Source organism: Erpetoichthys calabaricus, chromosome 7 (assembly GCF_900747795.2).
Source record: "Erpetoichthys calabaricus chromosome 7, fErpCal1.3, whole genome shotgun sequence".
Lineage (NCBI taxonomy): Eukaryota > Metazoa > Chordata > Cladistia > Polypteriformes > Polypteridae > Erpetoichthys > Erpetoichthys calabaricus.
This window is the reverse complement of record NC_041400.2, coordinates 176,889,238-176,907,486: the sequence shown is the minus strand read 5'-3', so window position 1 is coordinate 176,907,486 and position 18,249 is coordinate 176,889,238. Positions and strand designations below refer to the sequence as shown.

The following is an 18,249-nucleotide window of genomic DNA, read 5'->3' as shown; positions in this document are numbered from 1 at the left end:
CTGTCTGTCTGTGGATGTCTATGTGTCTGCGCGGGCTCTGCATTGGGTCAATGACTAATTTAGAACTGGTTCCTGCCTTACACCCAGCATTTCAAATATAAGCTCTGCTTCCCCATTTGGGTTTAAAATTGTTACGTTAGGCATGATCCATTCATATAAAGAGTATTTAGTTTTTAGTACTCTCAGACAGCAATTATTTCATATTCTGCTATCAAAATTATAATTCTATGTCAAGAAAGGTTTTCTGCATGGTTTTCATTTTCATGAAAACCACATCTGAAAATTACTAAGCCTAAACTAGTAGTTAGAAGAACAGGGCAAAAGATTCGACTTTCTTTGCAACAGCAAAACAAACTCATTTCAGAAACCACAACCCATCCACTCACTCCAAAAGCATATATGTCAAACAAGGCACTCCTTGAAACACTTTTGCCCTTTCCGTCCCTAAATAACTCTTTCAGTCTTCCAAGAAACATCACTTTCATTTCACTTTCAAAACCATTTCACTAAAATTCAGTAGCAGGGGATTATACCTACTACTGTGTAAGATAAACATGAGGCCAAAGATAACATTCTTCTAGAGTGTCTCACAAAGATTTATGAAAATGTTGACTGCTCAACTTCTGTATTTAATATTAGCTGCTCAATACTGCTTTGCTGATATACAGATCATATAATGCATGCTGACATCATTCTTCCTGTTGCATTATACTGAGGGCTGGGTGCTGTGTGGTGCTTGCACATTAAACTTAATAACTATGATGTTTGCTCCTAAACTTTGATTTTTGTTGCACTGAGGTGCAGGGCAGGACTTTCTATAGCCTTTTCCCCAGTTTTTTGTTTTTTTTAGCAGCCCAGGAGCAAGGATGAATTTTAGTGAAGAGTATGTGCAGCTCTGCAGCACAACAGGTGAAGTGTCAGTGGCAGGTAAAGCAGTGGCTCTGTGTTGCTGAACTTGACTTGAAGAGTATGTTGTAGTGATAGATTAGCTGATCTTGCAAACGGATCTTTCAGCCAGATCATGTGGACCACCAAAGGGATAAGGGAGAAGACTCCAAACCACAGAAATAGAAATAGGAGGATCCGGGTCAGATAGAAGCACAAAGTAAGAAGTTCACACCATCTGAGGCATCAACCCCAGAGCTGGATGAGTCCACCAGCTTTCAAGGCCATTTGGAACTGAACAGTCACTCTGATAATTAAGTGACAAAGGGTCATTTCAAAGCCACTAGAAGAAAAGAGGAAAACAGAAACAGTGGCTAAATAATTAGGGGGACTGAGACGCAAGTTTGCTCTAAAGACAAAAAGTCTCGTACACTGTGTTGCCTTCTGAAACATATCATCTTGGCAAAAGGTGGGGGGTGGCTTCAGGAGTACTTCTTCATATTGGAACCAGTAACATATGTAAAAGCTGTTCACCTATTTTCCAATTCAAATTTTAAGAGTTAGGTGACAATCTGAGGTCTGAAATGACAAGGTGGTATCTTCTAAAGTTCTGCATGTTCTATGCACAGCCCAGGTAAGGCTGGGTAGATGAGGTTTAAAGCATGGCTCAAATCTTAGCAAAGAAGGAAATAGGTTTATGTGACATTGATTTTCCTTTTGAAACAGATGGGGCTTGTTCAACCATGACTAGTTACAACTGAAGCAGTGGACTACCAAAATACTGGGGAGGGGTCTGAGTGGCCTAGATGAGCATCATTTATGCTATGGATTGGGGAACAGTGAGTTCAGGACAGGCCAGTTTTAGAACTTCACATAAGATGACAGACTGTAGTATAACTATAAATATACAAAAATGACATGGAGAGATGCAGGCCACTGTTAAAAAACTAAAGTTAGTAATACATTAAAAATCGCCAGCCTTAATGCTAAGAGAATTAGGAATACAATTAATTGAGCTGGATTTATATGCATCTACACATAATTATAACAGCAATAACAGAAAAATGGATAAATAATAGCGATGGGGATACATATAAAAGAAGGGTACTTTTTTTTGGAAAGGTGGGCAACACTGAAATAATTTGGAGTTGGCATTGATGGGTTGCAAATATTTTTTTAATTAGATGATGAGTCACATCTGAGTGAGGATGTTTCGAATTTGACTAGAGACCATTAGCGACAATGGCCTTATATTAGGAGTATGTTATAGATCCCACTATGCAAACAATGGTAAATATACATTTTTTACATAATAGTAAAAAAGCAAATTTAGAGGGGGATATTATAGTCATGGAGGACTTTAATTTCACAAATATTAACGGAGTTACAAGTAAAGAGCACAAGCATAGTAATTTCTGGATGCTATCAGTGTACGTCTTTTAACACAGTATTTTAGAGTACCAACAAAGTGAAAAGCCTGTCTAAATTTAGTGTTTTGTAATAAGCAGGATAGACATCATGGGATAAGTGTGACTGAGCTGTTAGGATCTAGTGTCTATAATGCATTTTGCAGTGTTTTAACAGTGTGCACCGTCAACAACTAAAACTGTAAAGTTTAGTTTTAGGAGGGCAAATTTTGAGCAGATGTGGCAAAGCCTAAATAATACCAGTTTGGATAGGCTGTTAAATGTGGAGGTCACTTGAAGAGATGTGGGACAGGTTTATAAGTGTTTTACATACAATGCATGATAGCAGTATCCAGTAGTTTAAACAAAATATGTAATTGAAGAAAACACTGCAGTAGATAATTAAGGTGCATATAAGGCATTGTTAACTGTAGGGTTCATGAGAGTAACACTTAAAAAGGAAAGCTAAAAGGCAGTTGTAGAGAAGTATTATTTTAATTGTAAAAGAGTGGTCATGGAAGAAGAAGTGAAGTGTATATTTGAAACTTTAAAGGTAAATTACAATATATGGAAACAGCAAATACTCTGAAATTTCAATTTTCTAAAGTTTATACTTGTGATAACCTAACAGTAACAGAGACTGCTAGGGAGGTAATTAGTGATGTGTAAATTATAGATGGAAAAATGCTCCTTAGATTAAATAGGCTGATATCTAACAAATAAGTGGGACCAGACAACATTTATCATATATACACACGCATCGGCCACTGTGAGCGGCAGATGTCTATGTGAAAATGATTTGTTCATACCAGAGGTTAGAAGAGAATTGCCAGACTGGTTCGAGTTGATAGAAAGGCAACAGTAACTCAAATAACCACTCGTTGCAAAGAAGGGATGCAGTAGAGCATCTCTGAATGCACAACACCTCAAACCTGGAAGCAGATGGGCTACAGCAGCAGAGGACCACACCTGGTACCACTCCAATCAAGCTAAGAACAAGCGAATGAGGCTACAATTCTCATGGGATCATCAAAATTGGACAATAGAAGAAAAACGCATTACACAATTTAAATGGATAGAAACAGATATTAAAGAAATAAACAGCTTATTATTCTTTCCATTGCTGCAACACTAGAGGAGACTAGAGATAAGAAGCCGTGTTCATTGCTAGCCATCAAACCAGCATATTTTGCTAAAGTATTCAGAAAAGTGAACCTTGAATATTACATCTTATATAATTAAACTGCACACTGCAGTGGTCCATATTGAAGTAATTTCACTTTCATTTCAGAAAACAGTACAACAGGACACCTAAGAATAAAATGCACATTGCTTTAATAAACAGAGAAACTACTTTTGAAACAACATGAAAATTCTTAAGTAATAAACTTACTTTGCAAAATAAGGCTGCTTCCCACTGGCTCCTTGGATACATCAGTAAATGTCATTTCAATAAGTTGTTTTATCAAGTAGAACCAAAAAGTTTTAACTTCTTCCATGTATGGTCCCCATTTGGAAAAAAGACTAAAGCTGCGAAAATCAGCATTAGATAGGCGCAAATTTAAAAGAAAGTCTGAAAGCCATTCAATTGTCTCTTTAATCTGTGGAAATCAAGGCAAAATATCAGAAGTTGTTGATTTAAGAATAAAACAAAAAAGCAAACTTAAAAACAACAGCAAAATGATACAGATAGGGGTATTTTGTCTTTCTATAGAAAAATAGAAGTTTTTTTAATAGGATTTTTTTTTTTCAAAATAATTTGCAAGGACAGAATGTTTATAAAAAAAGCACCATAAGACTTAAGTTTAAACTTTCAACCTCTAAACCTAGTATTGCTGAGTCACATAATTTTTTCAGAGTCTTCACTAGTACTGTAATACATAGGTTTAAAAATGACAAACTGTCAGATGCCATTATTAGGTGGTCTAAGTCCTGCATATCAATTATGTTTTCAGTGTATGAAAAAGTGTGATAGTAGCTTTCAATCACTACAGTCTAAATATAGATAATGTGTCCCTCTGAATTCTGAAGCATAATAATCATTTGCATTCTTATGATAAAATGTAGCTATTCTTGCCAATAATTTCCAGCTTCTTGTCTTCTGCATTATTAACCAATTAATAAATGAGTGAGAAAATAGTATTTGTCTGAGGGGCTGAAATGGAACTTAAACATAATCTATGATAACTTCACTTTAGTCTTTGTATTATTGTATTCCTTACAAACTATATTTCCAAGTGCCTTAGGAAGTAGATCTCTGACCTTAAGAGATAAAAGGGCAGCCTCGTGTATCAGAAGATTGTAGGATTCAGCCATCATCATCAATAATACCTTTGTAGCATAGAATAAAGTGCCCACTGACAGGTTAAGCACTTAGAAAACTTAGATCAGTAAGATTTTGGCTTTGACTTTTCAGAAGGATTGAACTCTCAGGGTGGCAGTGTATCTGAAATTTATCACAGTTTTTGCTTTCCTCTCCTATATTGAACAGTATTTATTTTACTTTCCCATTACTTTATCATAATTAGTAAAGCTGACACAGGATGATTACATAACTTTGAATGTAGTGATCTGTTGATATGAACGTACTAATAGATAAGAGTGAACATGTATGTCTACGTTACACAGATTTTGTACTTTACTACTGCTATCTTATCTGTACTATACTCAAAGCATCCACTAAGACTACAGTATAAAATGCACTGGATTAGTTTGAATTAAACTTTTAAATTTCACCTTTAACCCAATAATAATTAAGCTGCAATGAAGCAGCAATATTAGCAATTGTACCAACACATCTCCAGTAATAATAACGCATTGATTTGGACACTGCCACACACTCACTCATAATGAGACAAACAACACAAAACATGGCTTTTAACAACAACCAGATTTTTTAAAGAAAATGTATGCAAACTTCTCATAGATGGAACATTAGCTGCAAAATAAACCTCTTCATGCTGGGCTTTCATAGGGCTCCCATATAGAAAAAACATAATAACGCAATTTATCACAATATCACACTTTGTATTTCATAACTTATTTATCACAGTGTAACATAGCATAGTCAGTCAAGTCAGTCAGTCATTCTCCAACCTGCTATATCCTAACACAGGGTCACGGGGGTCTGCTGGAGCCAATCCCAGCCAGCACAGCGCGCAAGGCAGGAACAAACCCCGGGCAGGGTGCCAGCCCACCTCAGGGCACACACATGTACACACTAGGGCAGAGGTGGGCAAGTGCGGCCTTCAAGGTCTTTTTTTGTGGCCATCATGAAGGTATCAGTGAAACAAGTGATTGCACCTTTTGGCTTGTTCACACTAGCCGAAAATGTTCAACGAAACAAACAATGTAAACGAAGATTCGTTTGGTCTCCACGTTCATACCTGACGGAATGGTCAATGACAGCTAACGAAATACAGCCAAACTGAATGCAAGTTATGCCAATAGCAGTCAAGCTAGATATTTACTGCGGATAGAGTGCATGCACACTGTATATTTTCGCGAGTACCGCTGTAATTATTTCCCGCGGTAACTAAAGTGGCCAATCAAATGGCACCGAAAAGGGTTAAAGTTCAGCATGCTTAAATTTAAACGAAAGTAGTCAGATCCATCATTTCCTCATCTGATAATTATTGTTGTGTTCTACTGGACATATAATGCAGTTACCGCCGTCAAAGAAATCCAGACATGTAGACGATGAAAATCGACAGTTCAACAGTGAATGGGAGTTGGATTTCTTCATGTCAAAACAAGGAAACTCCATGATGTGCCTAAGATGCAAGACGCAAATAAGAACATTAAAGAGATCAAATGCAAAACAGCACTATGAGAGTTGTAGGTCACAGATGAAGTACATCAATTTAAAAGATGAGGCCAGAAAGCAAGCGTATGATTCCTTGAACAAGAGCCATACAAAAGAAACATCCATGTTCGCCAAATTCAAATCATCCTCTCACAATCCCGAAGTTGAGGCAACGTTTCGAGTCGCCTTCAAATTGGGTGCCGCTGGAAAACCATATACTGATGTAGAGCTATTCAAATCATGCATGCTTGAAGTTGTTCAGTGTCTCGAACCATCTCAACTTCAAAAATTTAAAGATTTATCTCTATCACGAAGGACAATTGTGAGGCACCAAGGTGAGATCGCAGTCGACTTAAAAAATCAACTGAACAAAATATGTCAATAGTCCAATACTTTGTATTCTGTAGCGTTGGATGAATCCTGCGATACAACAGATACGGCACAACTGCTTATTTTCATCAGAACAATGTCACCAACATTTGACATCCATGAAAGAGTTGTTGTCTCTAATCAGTCTCAAATCAACAACAAAGGCACAAGATATTCTCACAGCATTTAACAACACTTGTGTAGAGAAGAAATTGGATCTAAAGAGACTTGTTGCTGTGTGTACAGATGGAGCTCCTGTAATGGAAGGAACAACGGGCGGTTTTGTGACTGTACTTAAACAACAAATTCACTCTCAATATCCGGAATCTCCCACATTATTGTCACTGCATTGTATTATACACCAACAAGCTCTATGTGCCAAGTCTGCAACCTTGAACAACACATTGGAAGACCCCATCGGTATTGTGAATTTCATTCGAGCACAAGCCCTCAATCATCGCCAGTTTAGAGAACTCCTCCAAAATGATGATTCAACTGAGAAAGACGACATTTTATATTACTCAAATGCTCACTGGTTGTCAAGAGGTTCTGTTATAAATAGAATTTATGAACTGTAAGGCACTATCAAAGAGTTCTATTCATGCAAATCAGTGGTTTGTACACTCGATGACATCAACTTTTGCATGAACCTGGCTTTTTTCAGCGATCTTTTGAGTGAACTCAACAGTCTGAATAAGCAACTCCAAGGCAGAAATCAAAGTGTCTGTGACCTCTGGCAGAGTATAAAAATTTTTCAGCGCAAGCTGAAATTGTTTCATGGCAAGTTTCAAAAGCAGCAGTTCTCTCAGTAATTTTGCCAGTAACAACCCATCTGTAAAAATACATTTTGATGAGTTCTGTGAAGTGCTCAGTTCACTAGTCGCTGAATTTGAGGCTCGATTCTCCGATATCCGTGTCAATGACAATGATTTACGGCTGGTTTCAGAGCCACACCTGATGGAACCTGACAAATGTGCCAGAAAAGTTCCAAATGGAATTGTTGGAACTTAGTGAAGATCCAAATGCTCAACACAAGCTATCCCAAAATTCTGTGGATTTGATTTCATTTTGGCGTGATGCTCACATCTACCCCATTCTGCGCAAACACGCTCAACGGGTGTTAACATGCTTTGGTAGCACGTACATTTGTGAATGTACATTCTCTCATATGAAGTACGTTAAAAATCGATACCGCAGTCCTGACAGATGACCATTCGGAAGGCCAGCTATGTTTAAGAACAACAACTTTTGAGCCAAGTTTTAATGAACTGTCAACCAACAAACAGACTCAACAAAGTCATTGAAAATTACAGAATTAATATGTGTTATGGATTATTCTTACACTTTTACACACTTTGGGGTCAGTATAAAGTTTAATAATAATATGTTGTTAATGACTTCATCATGGTGCGGCCTTGTTCGAGTTAAAGCAGTAGTCAGTGGCCTTAGTGCGAAAAAAGGTTGCCCACTACTGCACTAGGGACAATTTAGAATCGCCAATGCACCTAACCTGCATGTCTTTGGACTGTGGGAGGAAACCGAAGCACCCGGAGGAAACCCATGCAGACATGGGGAGAACATGCAAACTCCACACAGGGAGGACCTGGGAAGCAAACGCAGGTCTCTTTACTGCGTGGCAGCAGTGCTACCACTGCGCCACTGTAACACAGCATAGTATTTGGTATTAGTTCTGATTTATTGAAAGGTTTATAATCCTTAGTCATTTAAAGAAAAAAAAATTCATTTAGTTATTTTAAACAGTGCTTTGGCAACATTACCAACCCACGCAAAGCTTTAAATAATAAAATTAATTTTTCTAAGTTGAAAACCATGACGCTGAAATCTACCAAACCCTAAAAATTATATTAAAGAAAAGAATGGTGTATGCATGTTGGTCTAAAAATGATGATAATTAGAAACCTGTTGAGAAGAAAGAATATTCCTTGAATCCTTCTGAAGAGGCAAAGGACTCTTCGATGATTTATATTTTGTCAAGGTACAACATCCTATTGCAGTTAGAGATGACTTCCAGACATCAGGACTTATCAATTGTTCAGCAGAACCTGTTCAGAAAAAGGAAATTCATAGAGAGTTGTAATGTGTTTGGCTTTCTTTATTTTACTGTCTACATTTTTATAACAGAACTGTAACCCATCACTTGAAGCTTTCATTCATTTCAATGTTTTCATTGTATGAATCACCAACATAGGTTGACAAAACCAAAAAATGCTTAACATCACTACAAAAATAAGTGAACTAAACAAAAACAGGCAGAATGTAGAACTGAGGACTATTAAATTGACAACTTATTGTAGTCTAGTGTATATGTTAATATTACTAAAAATGTTCTGTATTTAAATTATACTATTTAGCAAGGCTGCTAAGTTTTAGTTATCTTATTAAATAAGCATATATTTCAAACAGATAAATGCACAACAAAATTACTTTGCATTAAAAGTCGTAGAAAATCACTGTAGTGATCTGGAAATTGGAAGCGCAGAAGTTTAACCCAGTGTTTGCAGAAGATATTAAAAGGCATTAAAACATCTTCTTCAGGTTTCAGGCCACATACAATCAGTGCTTGGTGTATAAGTTCCATCAGCCTAGATCGTTCTGTAAAAGGAGGCTGACTAGATGTCAACCAGTTCTCCAAATCAAACTGGAGAGAAAAAAAAAAATTATTAACAACAACAACAAAGTAACAATACATTTCTTCCCCATAACATGTACAGTTTTACATTTTTTCATTAGGTATAAATATGTAGTAGCGCTATAGATTAAGGGACTCCATTTCCGAGCTGCCCCAGGGGTATTACCCTGATTAAACGTCTGCAACAGGCACATGGGCTGCTGGGGACAACAAGGGCCGGCGGGAACTTTAAAAGGGAGCTGAGTAAACCGTGAAATAAGTCCCATTGTTTGGTGTTAGTGGTCACCCGTCTGGTCTCATCTGTAATACCACCGTTGAATATTGCTTCTATCCTGGACTGATGAACCCATAAGGATGTCCTGTGCCTGTCTGTCATGTGAGTAGTATTGGAATGGTCATCGTGTTTTGTCGGAGGGAGCGCTCCCAAAATCTCTTCACCCCTTGCTGCATCAGGTCTACCAGTAGGACTGTTTAATGCATTACTTACAGAAAGCTGTTCCCTGGCTCGTCATCTTTTCCTGTGTTCCACTTCATCCGCTACCATTGCATTTAGACTGTTTATGGACTTGGTTGTTAGTGTTTATTGTTAGGTGTTTATCATCTTATCGCCATAGGGGAGTAGGGAGGGTTCCGTTTATTAGTTGTTTTTGTTTCATTTAATATACAGCTTTATTAGTTTATATACTATTATTTTGTGTCTATATGTGCAAGTGGGATCCCTACCAAAAATAAATAAATAAATAAATAAACATATCACTGTCCGTACGTCGGTGTGAATCTGAGTGTTACTGGACCACTACAAATGAAGAACACTTCCAATTTTCTCTCCAAAACAAGAATAATGTTAAGGCACTGGGTATTTTAAATAATTTATCATTTTAAATAAAATAAAATACTCTGGGGAGGGTTAAACAAAGCAAATACATAAACAAGGCAAACTCTAACTGCCCAGTGGGCCCAGCTATCACAAGTGTTGAAACCCGGTTAACCAAACAAAATGGGTCATTCGCTTACTCAAACCATTACTGCTGCTAAAGCATAATCTCTTCTTGCTTCAGGACTCTTGTTCTTTGACAAACACATTGCCCTGACCCATCCCATTCTAACTTAACATACTACCACACTCTAGACTTGCATGTCTGAGAAGCTTTGGGTTGAGTCTGAGGCTCATTTTGGTTTTAGCGACACCAAACAAGAAACAATCTCCTACAAGCAGTACTATGTAGCTAATAAAAAGCAATCTCTCCATGGAAGTTACCCAGCTACTTTTGCTCTACGGTTTAACTGACCCATTCTTTCCAGTAGGATCCATGTCCTACCTAAAATGTGTTACCTGGCAAGCCTGTACATCCAGAGACCTTAAACTGCAACCTGGCCTACATGAGATCTTCTGACCCCTCTTGCTAACACATCATGACCTTTTCTTTCTAGTCATATCATGTAGTCCAAATGTGTGCTGGATTGCCTACTGCCTAGGTCAAATAGGGAAATCACTTGAACCTCCACCCAGAGCACCAGTGTCTCTCTCTCTCTCTGTCTATGTTCCAGTTCCACCTAGAAATTCACAAATATTTATAGCCACAGTTTTAAGTGGTTTCTTTTGACATTTTCTTTTTAATTTGCCCTTTTCTGTAGAGTTTGCTTGCTTAATAGTATCAAATTCTGGTGATTAACAACGAGCAGTACATACACGGGTGAAATCAACATTGAATGGTAAAGGGAACAAGTACTTCATTGCCACACTGCCATTTTCACCAGTGGCCCTGTGAATACAGCACTGAAGTAATTGTTCTCCTTTAGTGTTCAGTGTTATCAATAGTCTGGACAGAATTAAGATAGCCAACTCTGTAAATAAGGATGAATTTAAAAAAAAAAAAAAAAAGACACAGCATTTACAGTTTTGGCAAAAATGCAAACATTCTGGGATTTCTTAGAATAAAATATAAAAAGGTCAGACCAATTAAAAGAAAGAATGGTGCAATGATTTTAAAACTGGTTGGGTTCCTGCATGACTGAACCTATGGACCAATGCACTTGACAAACAAAAAAAAACTAATACTTTTATTTGTAAATGTTTTATATCAATAACCACCTATTTATTCATTTTCTGAACTGGCTTTTTCCATTGTAAGGCCATTGAGAGCCTGTGACCATTGTAGCACATGTTAAAAGACCATGCTTTTAAAATACCATAATATTAAGGGGTCAAATACCACCCCAAGACATAGTCTGTCACATGTACTGTATGTATGAGGTTTTCTTAAGGTACTTAAGTTTAACACCTACATTTTCATTTATGTTAGGTAGAATGCCCAGGGGGGACTGGGCAGTCTCATGGCCTGGAACCCCTACAGATTTGATTTTTTTCTTCAGCCTTCTGGAGTTTTTTTTTGTTTTTTCTGTCCACTCTGGCCATCGGACCTTACTCCTTTTCTATGTTAACTAATGTTGTCTTATTTTAATTTTGTATTTTGTCTTTTATTTTTCCTTTCTTCATTATGTAAAGCACTTTGAGCTACTTTTTGTATGAAAATGTGCTATATAAATAAATGTTGTTGTTGTTCAAAGATGTGCAGTTCAGGCAACTATCAACTCCATACTGGCATATGCAAGTGTGAGTAGGCACTGCAATGGAGTGGTGTCCTGTTTCATGGATGTTTCTTGCCTTGTTAAGATTCTCTAGATGCTGCAGGAGAATGCCGACATTTTTTGCAGGGAGGTTTACAGAGGGCTGGAATTCAGAAGTCCCAGGGTTGAACAGGTTAACAGGTATGGTGCTTTAGCAGTTATGGGGTCTCAAATCTCAAATGTAGTATTGGTACCATATACCGTTTAGGTTCTAACTAGGTGAATCAACCTCTACCATATTAAAATGTCTGTATAAAATGATTGAATGAGAATATACTATAGATAATATTCAAATAAATACAAAAGACGTTACAAAAACAGTAAAGAGCACATTTAATATTTAAATCTACGCATTACAGCAGGAGAGGAGCCCTATGCTTATGAAACTTTTACATAAATAAGCTGATGCATCGGGGCATGCCATTACGACACATACATATAGTAAACTGTTATAATGATGTTGTGTTTGTTTTGGGCATGATTGTGGTGTGATAATAGTTGAACCACATTTTTACTTTAAAAAAAAACAAAAAAAAAAAAAAAACAAACAACTTTATGAAACAAGGGCATACATTCACTACTAACAGAAGCCTCTTGAATATTCATAAGTATATGGCATTTTTTTCTACTGAAAAGAAAGTGTGATTTCTGTGTATGTATAAACAAATGCTTTACTGCAAATTGTAGTTCATAAATAACAAATACATAAAAAGGTATTAACTGCTTAAAAAATTAATTGTAACAAAATTACAATAAGACATTTTAAAAAAATCTTAACAGAAAAAGAGCGTGGATATTGAAACCATCAACTAAGTGGTAGAGGGCATCAAAAGAAACTGGGGGATTGTATTTAGGTTTGTTTGCAAACTGCTTGCATTTGGAAAATGTAATGACTGGCCTTGTTTGGAGTAATGCCAGTAAATAGCCTTAAATTAATTTTCAGACTCTTCTTTATCATTTGGTTTAAAAACTAAAATGGGCCTAAACTACTTGGGTTCAAATTAATATCTGTCTTCAATGTTAAACCTTTTTATTATTCTTAGCTAAGATCACTAATGGAACAGTATTTTTTTTCGCCCCAAAACACTGTAACTGGAACTAAGGGCAAAAATTGTCAAAATAATGCTCAAAAAAACTGATCCAATGACATAAATTTTAATATTTTTCTTTCTTCATCTTGTGTTATATAAATAAATATTGCTGTTGTTTAAGAGCTTTGGCCCATTTGGATAGTTTCCATGATGTCTGTGGTTTATTATTGCATTGTTTCTGTATTTTTTTCATACTGCGGTTTATTTTTGAAATTTTAAAATTAACATTTTAATGTATCGTTTTATTAAATTTTTTTATTACAGGTTTCTGATCCATTTTTCAAATTTATCAACCCTGCCAAAAAAAAGCCAGTAAGCAAGATTTTACAAGAATAGTAGGCATGTCACTTTGGTGTGCTGGCACAAGTCCAGCTGTATTACAATCTAGTCTCTAATAATGTTTCATATAAGGTACTGATGAAATATTTTGCAGAAACACAAATGTGTAACTATTAGCATAATAAATGCAAAACCAAAATGGGAAAAAAAATAAACTGAAAATAAAAAGAACCATAAATGTCCAAAACAGGCAACACTTCCAAGACGAAATATAGCTGAAGTTTAGAAATAAGTCTAAAAGAAACATCAATACTTCAGTGATATAATAGTCAATATACAAATTAACTAAGCAACATACCTTAGTTAGAAGCATGAATATTACATCATTACTGTCTGAGCAAAGTGCTTGTACTACTTCATCATAAAGGGAAACAAAATCTGAAGGACATGCATTTGGGGTAAAGTAAGGAGACAAGAGATTGCACAGATGTCTGCTGCAAAGGATGGTTGCCAACATTTTCTTGCATTCAAAGGCAGTATCTCGAATAAATACCTGCATGTTAAGAGAAAAAGAAAGATGTATTTTTATATGCTTAAAGTGTTTTTTATTGTGTTTATTAATAGAACTAGACATTAAGCCCGTTACAATAACGGGCGCTAGAACAGTAGTCCATAACAATTAGTAGGAACAGTGTATATTAAATGGCAAGGGACCTTTTACCTCAGTACATTTTTTCTGTAAAATGCCTGTAATTTTCTCTGACAGTAATACTGGCTTTGCTGTCCATAATATGCATTTAAATTTCTGTCACAACAGTGGGCAATCAGCAGATTCTCCCCTGCAACTGATGTAATGTGTGCGAAAATAAATCTACTTTTAAAAGTCATTGTATTGTAATATCATGAAAATTCATATATTTCGGAAAACCCCTTCAACGACTGACACTTTACACTTTATCGGGCCAAGCTTCTTAATCGCAAATCTGACATCCTCAGAGTGAACACTTGCACAACAATGGGGAAGCTGGTCTCCGTGTTTCAGTACCAGATTGGATTTTTCATGTTTTATGTGTTAGGTCTTACCTCATTTACCGAAATCCGATTGGATCTGCCGCACGATATTTTATAGGTCCCGCCCTCTCCGTCTTGTGTGACGCGTCAGGCGGCCTTTGAAGCATTGCACCGTGCCCCGCGCATGCGCACTTCACCAGAAGATACACACACACGGACACTGGACGCACACAGTGGTTTTATTAAAGAGGATATTATGATTATGACCATGTGTAGCTTTCCTTCTTAATCTATTGCACTAGTGTTGTTTTTCTTTAAGGGATGTTAAATCTCACAAAAGAAATGAAGTACTCATTTTCCATGATCACCAAAGGGCCACAGTTCGCCAACCTCTGCTCTGTAGTCAACACCTAATATACATACTAACTACAGTACAGTAAAAAGAAAATGCCTTAAACATCAAATACTCATACTTTGTGAAAGATATAATATCCTTGGATTTAACACATTTTGTAATCAAATTAATGAGCAGCATTTTTAAAAGAAACTTCACTGAATTGTACAATGTTTGTGATGCAGAGATATAGAAGTGTAAAACTGTAAACACAAAAAATATATGTACTATTTTGCAGCATGGCTGATGGTGAGGTTTATATTAGCATTTCATATTAACCGAAGCATACAATCAAAAGACATTCATTCTCTTTCAAGAACAATGTTTCTGGCATAGATAAACACTGTTTGATATTGCAGACTAGGTATTGGTTTCTGTTAAAACAATATAAAGAGCTTTATAAAAATAGAAAAAAAAGTGTCCCCACCTGTCCCAGCATCTCAATGCAGAAGGAAAAAAATTGTCTTGTTGGTGGATGCCGCTGGGTGTCATCACACACAAAGGAAACCACCTGGTAAAACGTAGAAATTCCAACTTTTTGCAACAAAGCAGTGTACTGGAGTTTGTATGTGTTTACGAGGGTACTGAAATACAAGGATAAAAGAAATAATTAATTTTAAACACTTTTAATTGCATGACAACCAAACAAAAAAGCCTATCGCAGCTATAATTTATTATAATGCTCACAATAAAATGTACAAATAAACCTATGTATTCAGCATATATCCTGTAAACATTTCTATTCTCATGAACGCCATCACATTAGTCAACAGGCTGTTTTAATTTTGCAAAAGTAAATGAAAATATTTGAGAATAATTTTTATACATGTTTCAGTTTTATTTTGATAAAAACATCTTGCTTATGCGCTATTTAATAGTTTGTCAGTAAAAAGCAATAACACTGTCAAAACATTTCCCAAAACTGGAAAAACACTTCCTCTCCAGCAAAAACCGAAACAGACATAATTCCTTTTCAATCACTCTGAAAAAATATAGGTTAGGAGCATGCACTGATACAGCGCATTGCTGCACCCACTACATGACAAACCAACCTAGGACCCCAGGTTAGAACCCGAGTGCAGCCATGCAACGGGTGACACCTCAGCACCACACTTGAGAAGGCTGCATATTAATTTTTTAAAAGTAATCATCAGGGTTGAACACAAAGTAAGAAGACAGATACTAGGCTGTTGAGGTCTGCTACAACTGCAGACCCAATAATTTTTCCTCCAATCAAGTTCCCATCTGTCATCTTAAATTATCTATTATTGTTTGCATAAGCAACTGAAGTGGTTCCTTGCTTTCCATAAACCTATGTTACATTCAGCATATGATACATTTTGATTTACAGCACAATCAATAATATTAATAATATTAAGTGTTTTGTTATACATTAGCACAATTAAAACAGTTATTCGGAAAAAGTTTTGAGTCCTAATTATCTAAGCTGCAGAATAAATAGGTAATTGAAAATCCACCTCTTCTGTAAATATCTGTCTAACTGATTGAAGAAAAAACAACAAAAAAACACTATACTTGCTGAACAAAACATGCCCTAGCCTCATGTTACTTGTTTATGTTTACCTCTTTTGTAAGTCACTTTGGATAAAAGCAACTGTGAAGGAAATAAATGTAAAAAAACATTAATTACTATAAATAGAACAATAATATGCTTTAAATCACTATGATAACCTACTTAACCATTAATACTTTTTTTTTTTTTTAAACTGTGAACACATGTGATGTTACTGAAGACATGATGACTTACGTGATTAAATTTTCCACATGCACAGCTGCCTCAGCAACACTTTGAGGAGGAGGTTTTGTAGCATCTGCCTGAAGCAGTTTAATGTCACGTTTAAGACTCTGAATCTGGTTCTGGACTGCTTCATGCTTATGCATGCCTTCAAACTGTAAAGAATGTCAATTATACATTCATATGAACAAAGTAGAACTGCATACATCACGCAAAGCAATTATATTAATAAGTTCCTTTTATCATTATTATTTGAATGTATTCATAAAATATCATTTATTAATGTATTCACAAAATATTCACTTATTTTTCAAGAACCAGCCTTAGCCAAACCATTTTGTTTACCACTTCAGGGATTTAATTAAGCCACAAAATCTTTATGAATATTAAACCTTTTGAAACAATTCTGGTAAGGCGAGAGAATTTGAGAGTTTAAACTTTCTGTATATTCAGAGAGTTTATATATATATATATATATATAAATAAACGCCTGAAAGGCGATTTCGACTACAGCTCGAGGCCTAATTACGCATTCTGATTCAATTACACATTCATTCAAGACACCTATATCAGGTTTGTGGTGCTTATACTTATTACTATTCCATATTTTACTGGAACATTCATCATTCAATATTATACTATAGGCCTGGAAAATTCATCAACTAATAGTACAAGCCTGTACAGTAATGAGTAAAGCGGACTAAAATCATTACAAAAAAAATTTCATTTCTTCTTCTACTTTTCGTTGATTTGTATTTCTCATTTTTTCCCTTTTACTGCCATAGGCCTACATAATTATAAAATATGGCAATTTTTATGCACATGACACAAAATAAATTAAGCTTAAAGACTACATGTGTTTCCAAATTCAAAGGGCGTTCCTTGTCAAACTAGTATTCGCCATGACTATAAACAAGTCACAAGGACAAACATTTGACATGGTAGGAATATTCCTTGCCGAACCCGTTTTTAGCCATGGTCAATTGTATGTGGCTTTTTCAAGAGTCAGAAGGGCGAGTGATGTGAAGGTGCAAGTTAAAGATGGGCCACATCAAGGGAAATTACTACCAAACAGTGAGAGTGTCTTCACAAAAAATGTAGTCTACAGAGAGATTTTACAACTTCAATTGCATACTGACAGGCCTCCAGTATACAAACAAAAAACATTGTCATAGATAGCATGTATTTTGTAAGCGTACCGTATTTTTCGGCATGTATTTTGTAAGTGTACCGTATTTTTCGCCATGGTAAAGTCATACATATCTCAAACCTCTTAGTTAATTATCATTACTTACATCACTTTCTTATTTATTTCTTAACTTATCATTTGTTCTTCATACACTGCTGACACAAACTCGTGCCCGTTTCATCTTACGTTGTCGAAACAGGCTTTTTGTCTAATATATATATATATATATATATATATATATATATATATATATATATATATATAAAAAGTAAAAAACTAAGTGGCTCTGCCAGCTTACAGTGTTCATGGTAAACAACTATTTATTTTACATAATAAACTATATTTTATTATTAATGCTCCTTGCATCATGTTTTGAATTGAAACTGGTTTCCTGCATATTTTTCTTCTTTAATTATATAAAATTTGACATATGTGCAAAGAAATATGAAAACAAGCAAATCTAACCTTGGCATTAACAATAGCAGAGCCCTGACAAGACCGTCCACCACTTCCATGGCACTCCAACTGTACAGAGAGCTGTTCTTCTCGGTTACTATATAACTGAGGTAGGGTGTCCAACAACTCACTATCTAGTGCTACCTGCTGGAACTCCCATAAAGTTGCCAATCTGAAATTCCACAGAGAGAAAGCATTTGAATTAAAATTGCAAAGATAAACATGATGATTAGATCGCTCAGCAACCAATTTTAGTATCAAAATGCATTATTTGAACAGAGTTCAAGTTTAGTGAAACAGATTTGGAAAACAACATATTTTATTTGAAAA

General features: G+C 35.8%; 1 protein-coding gene across 2 annotated transcripts in view; it reads right to left on the bottom strand.

The window, feature by feature from the left end:
* epg5 (ectopic P-granules autophagy protein 5 homolog (C. elegans)) overlaps positions 1-18,249 on the bottom strand; it is a 124,358-nt gene that overhangs the window by 26,485 nt on the left and 79,624 nt on the right. For both annotated transcript variants that reach the window (XM_028805745.2, XM_051930026.1), the window contains exons 28-34: positions 17,929-18,091; positions 16,287-16,429; positions 14,946-15,102; positions 13,472-13,666; positions 8,911-9,124; positions 8,386-8,528; positions 3,685-3,892 (exon numbers count right to left, since the gene is read on the bottom strand). In XM_028805745.2, the coding sequence (XP_028661578.2) occupies positions 3,685-3,892; positions 8,386-8,528; positions 8,911-9,124; positions 13,472-13,666; positions 14,946-15,102; positions 16,287-16,429; positions 17,929-18,091 (1,223 nt within the window). The remainder of the gene's footprint in view (positions 1-3,684; positions 3,893-8,385; positions 8,529-8,910; positions 9,125-13,471; positions 13,667-14,945; positions 15,103-16,286; positions 16,430-17,928; positions 18,092-18,249) is intronic.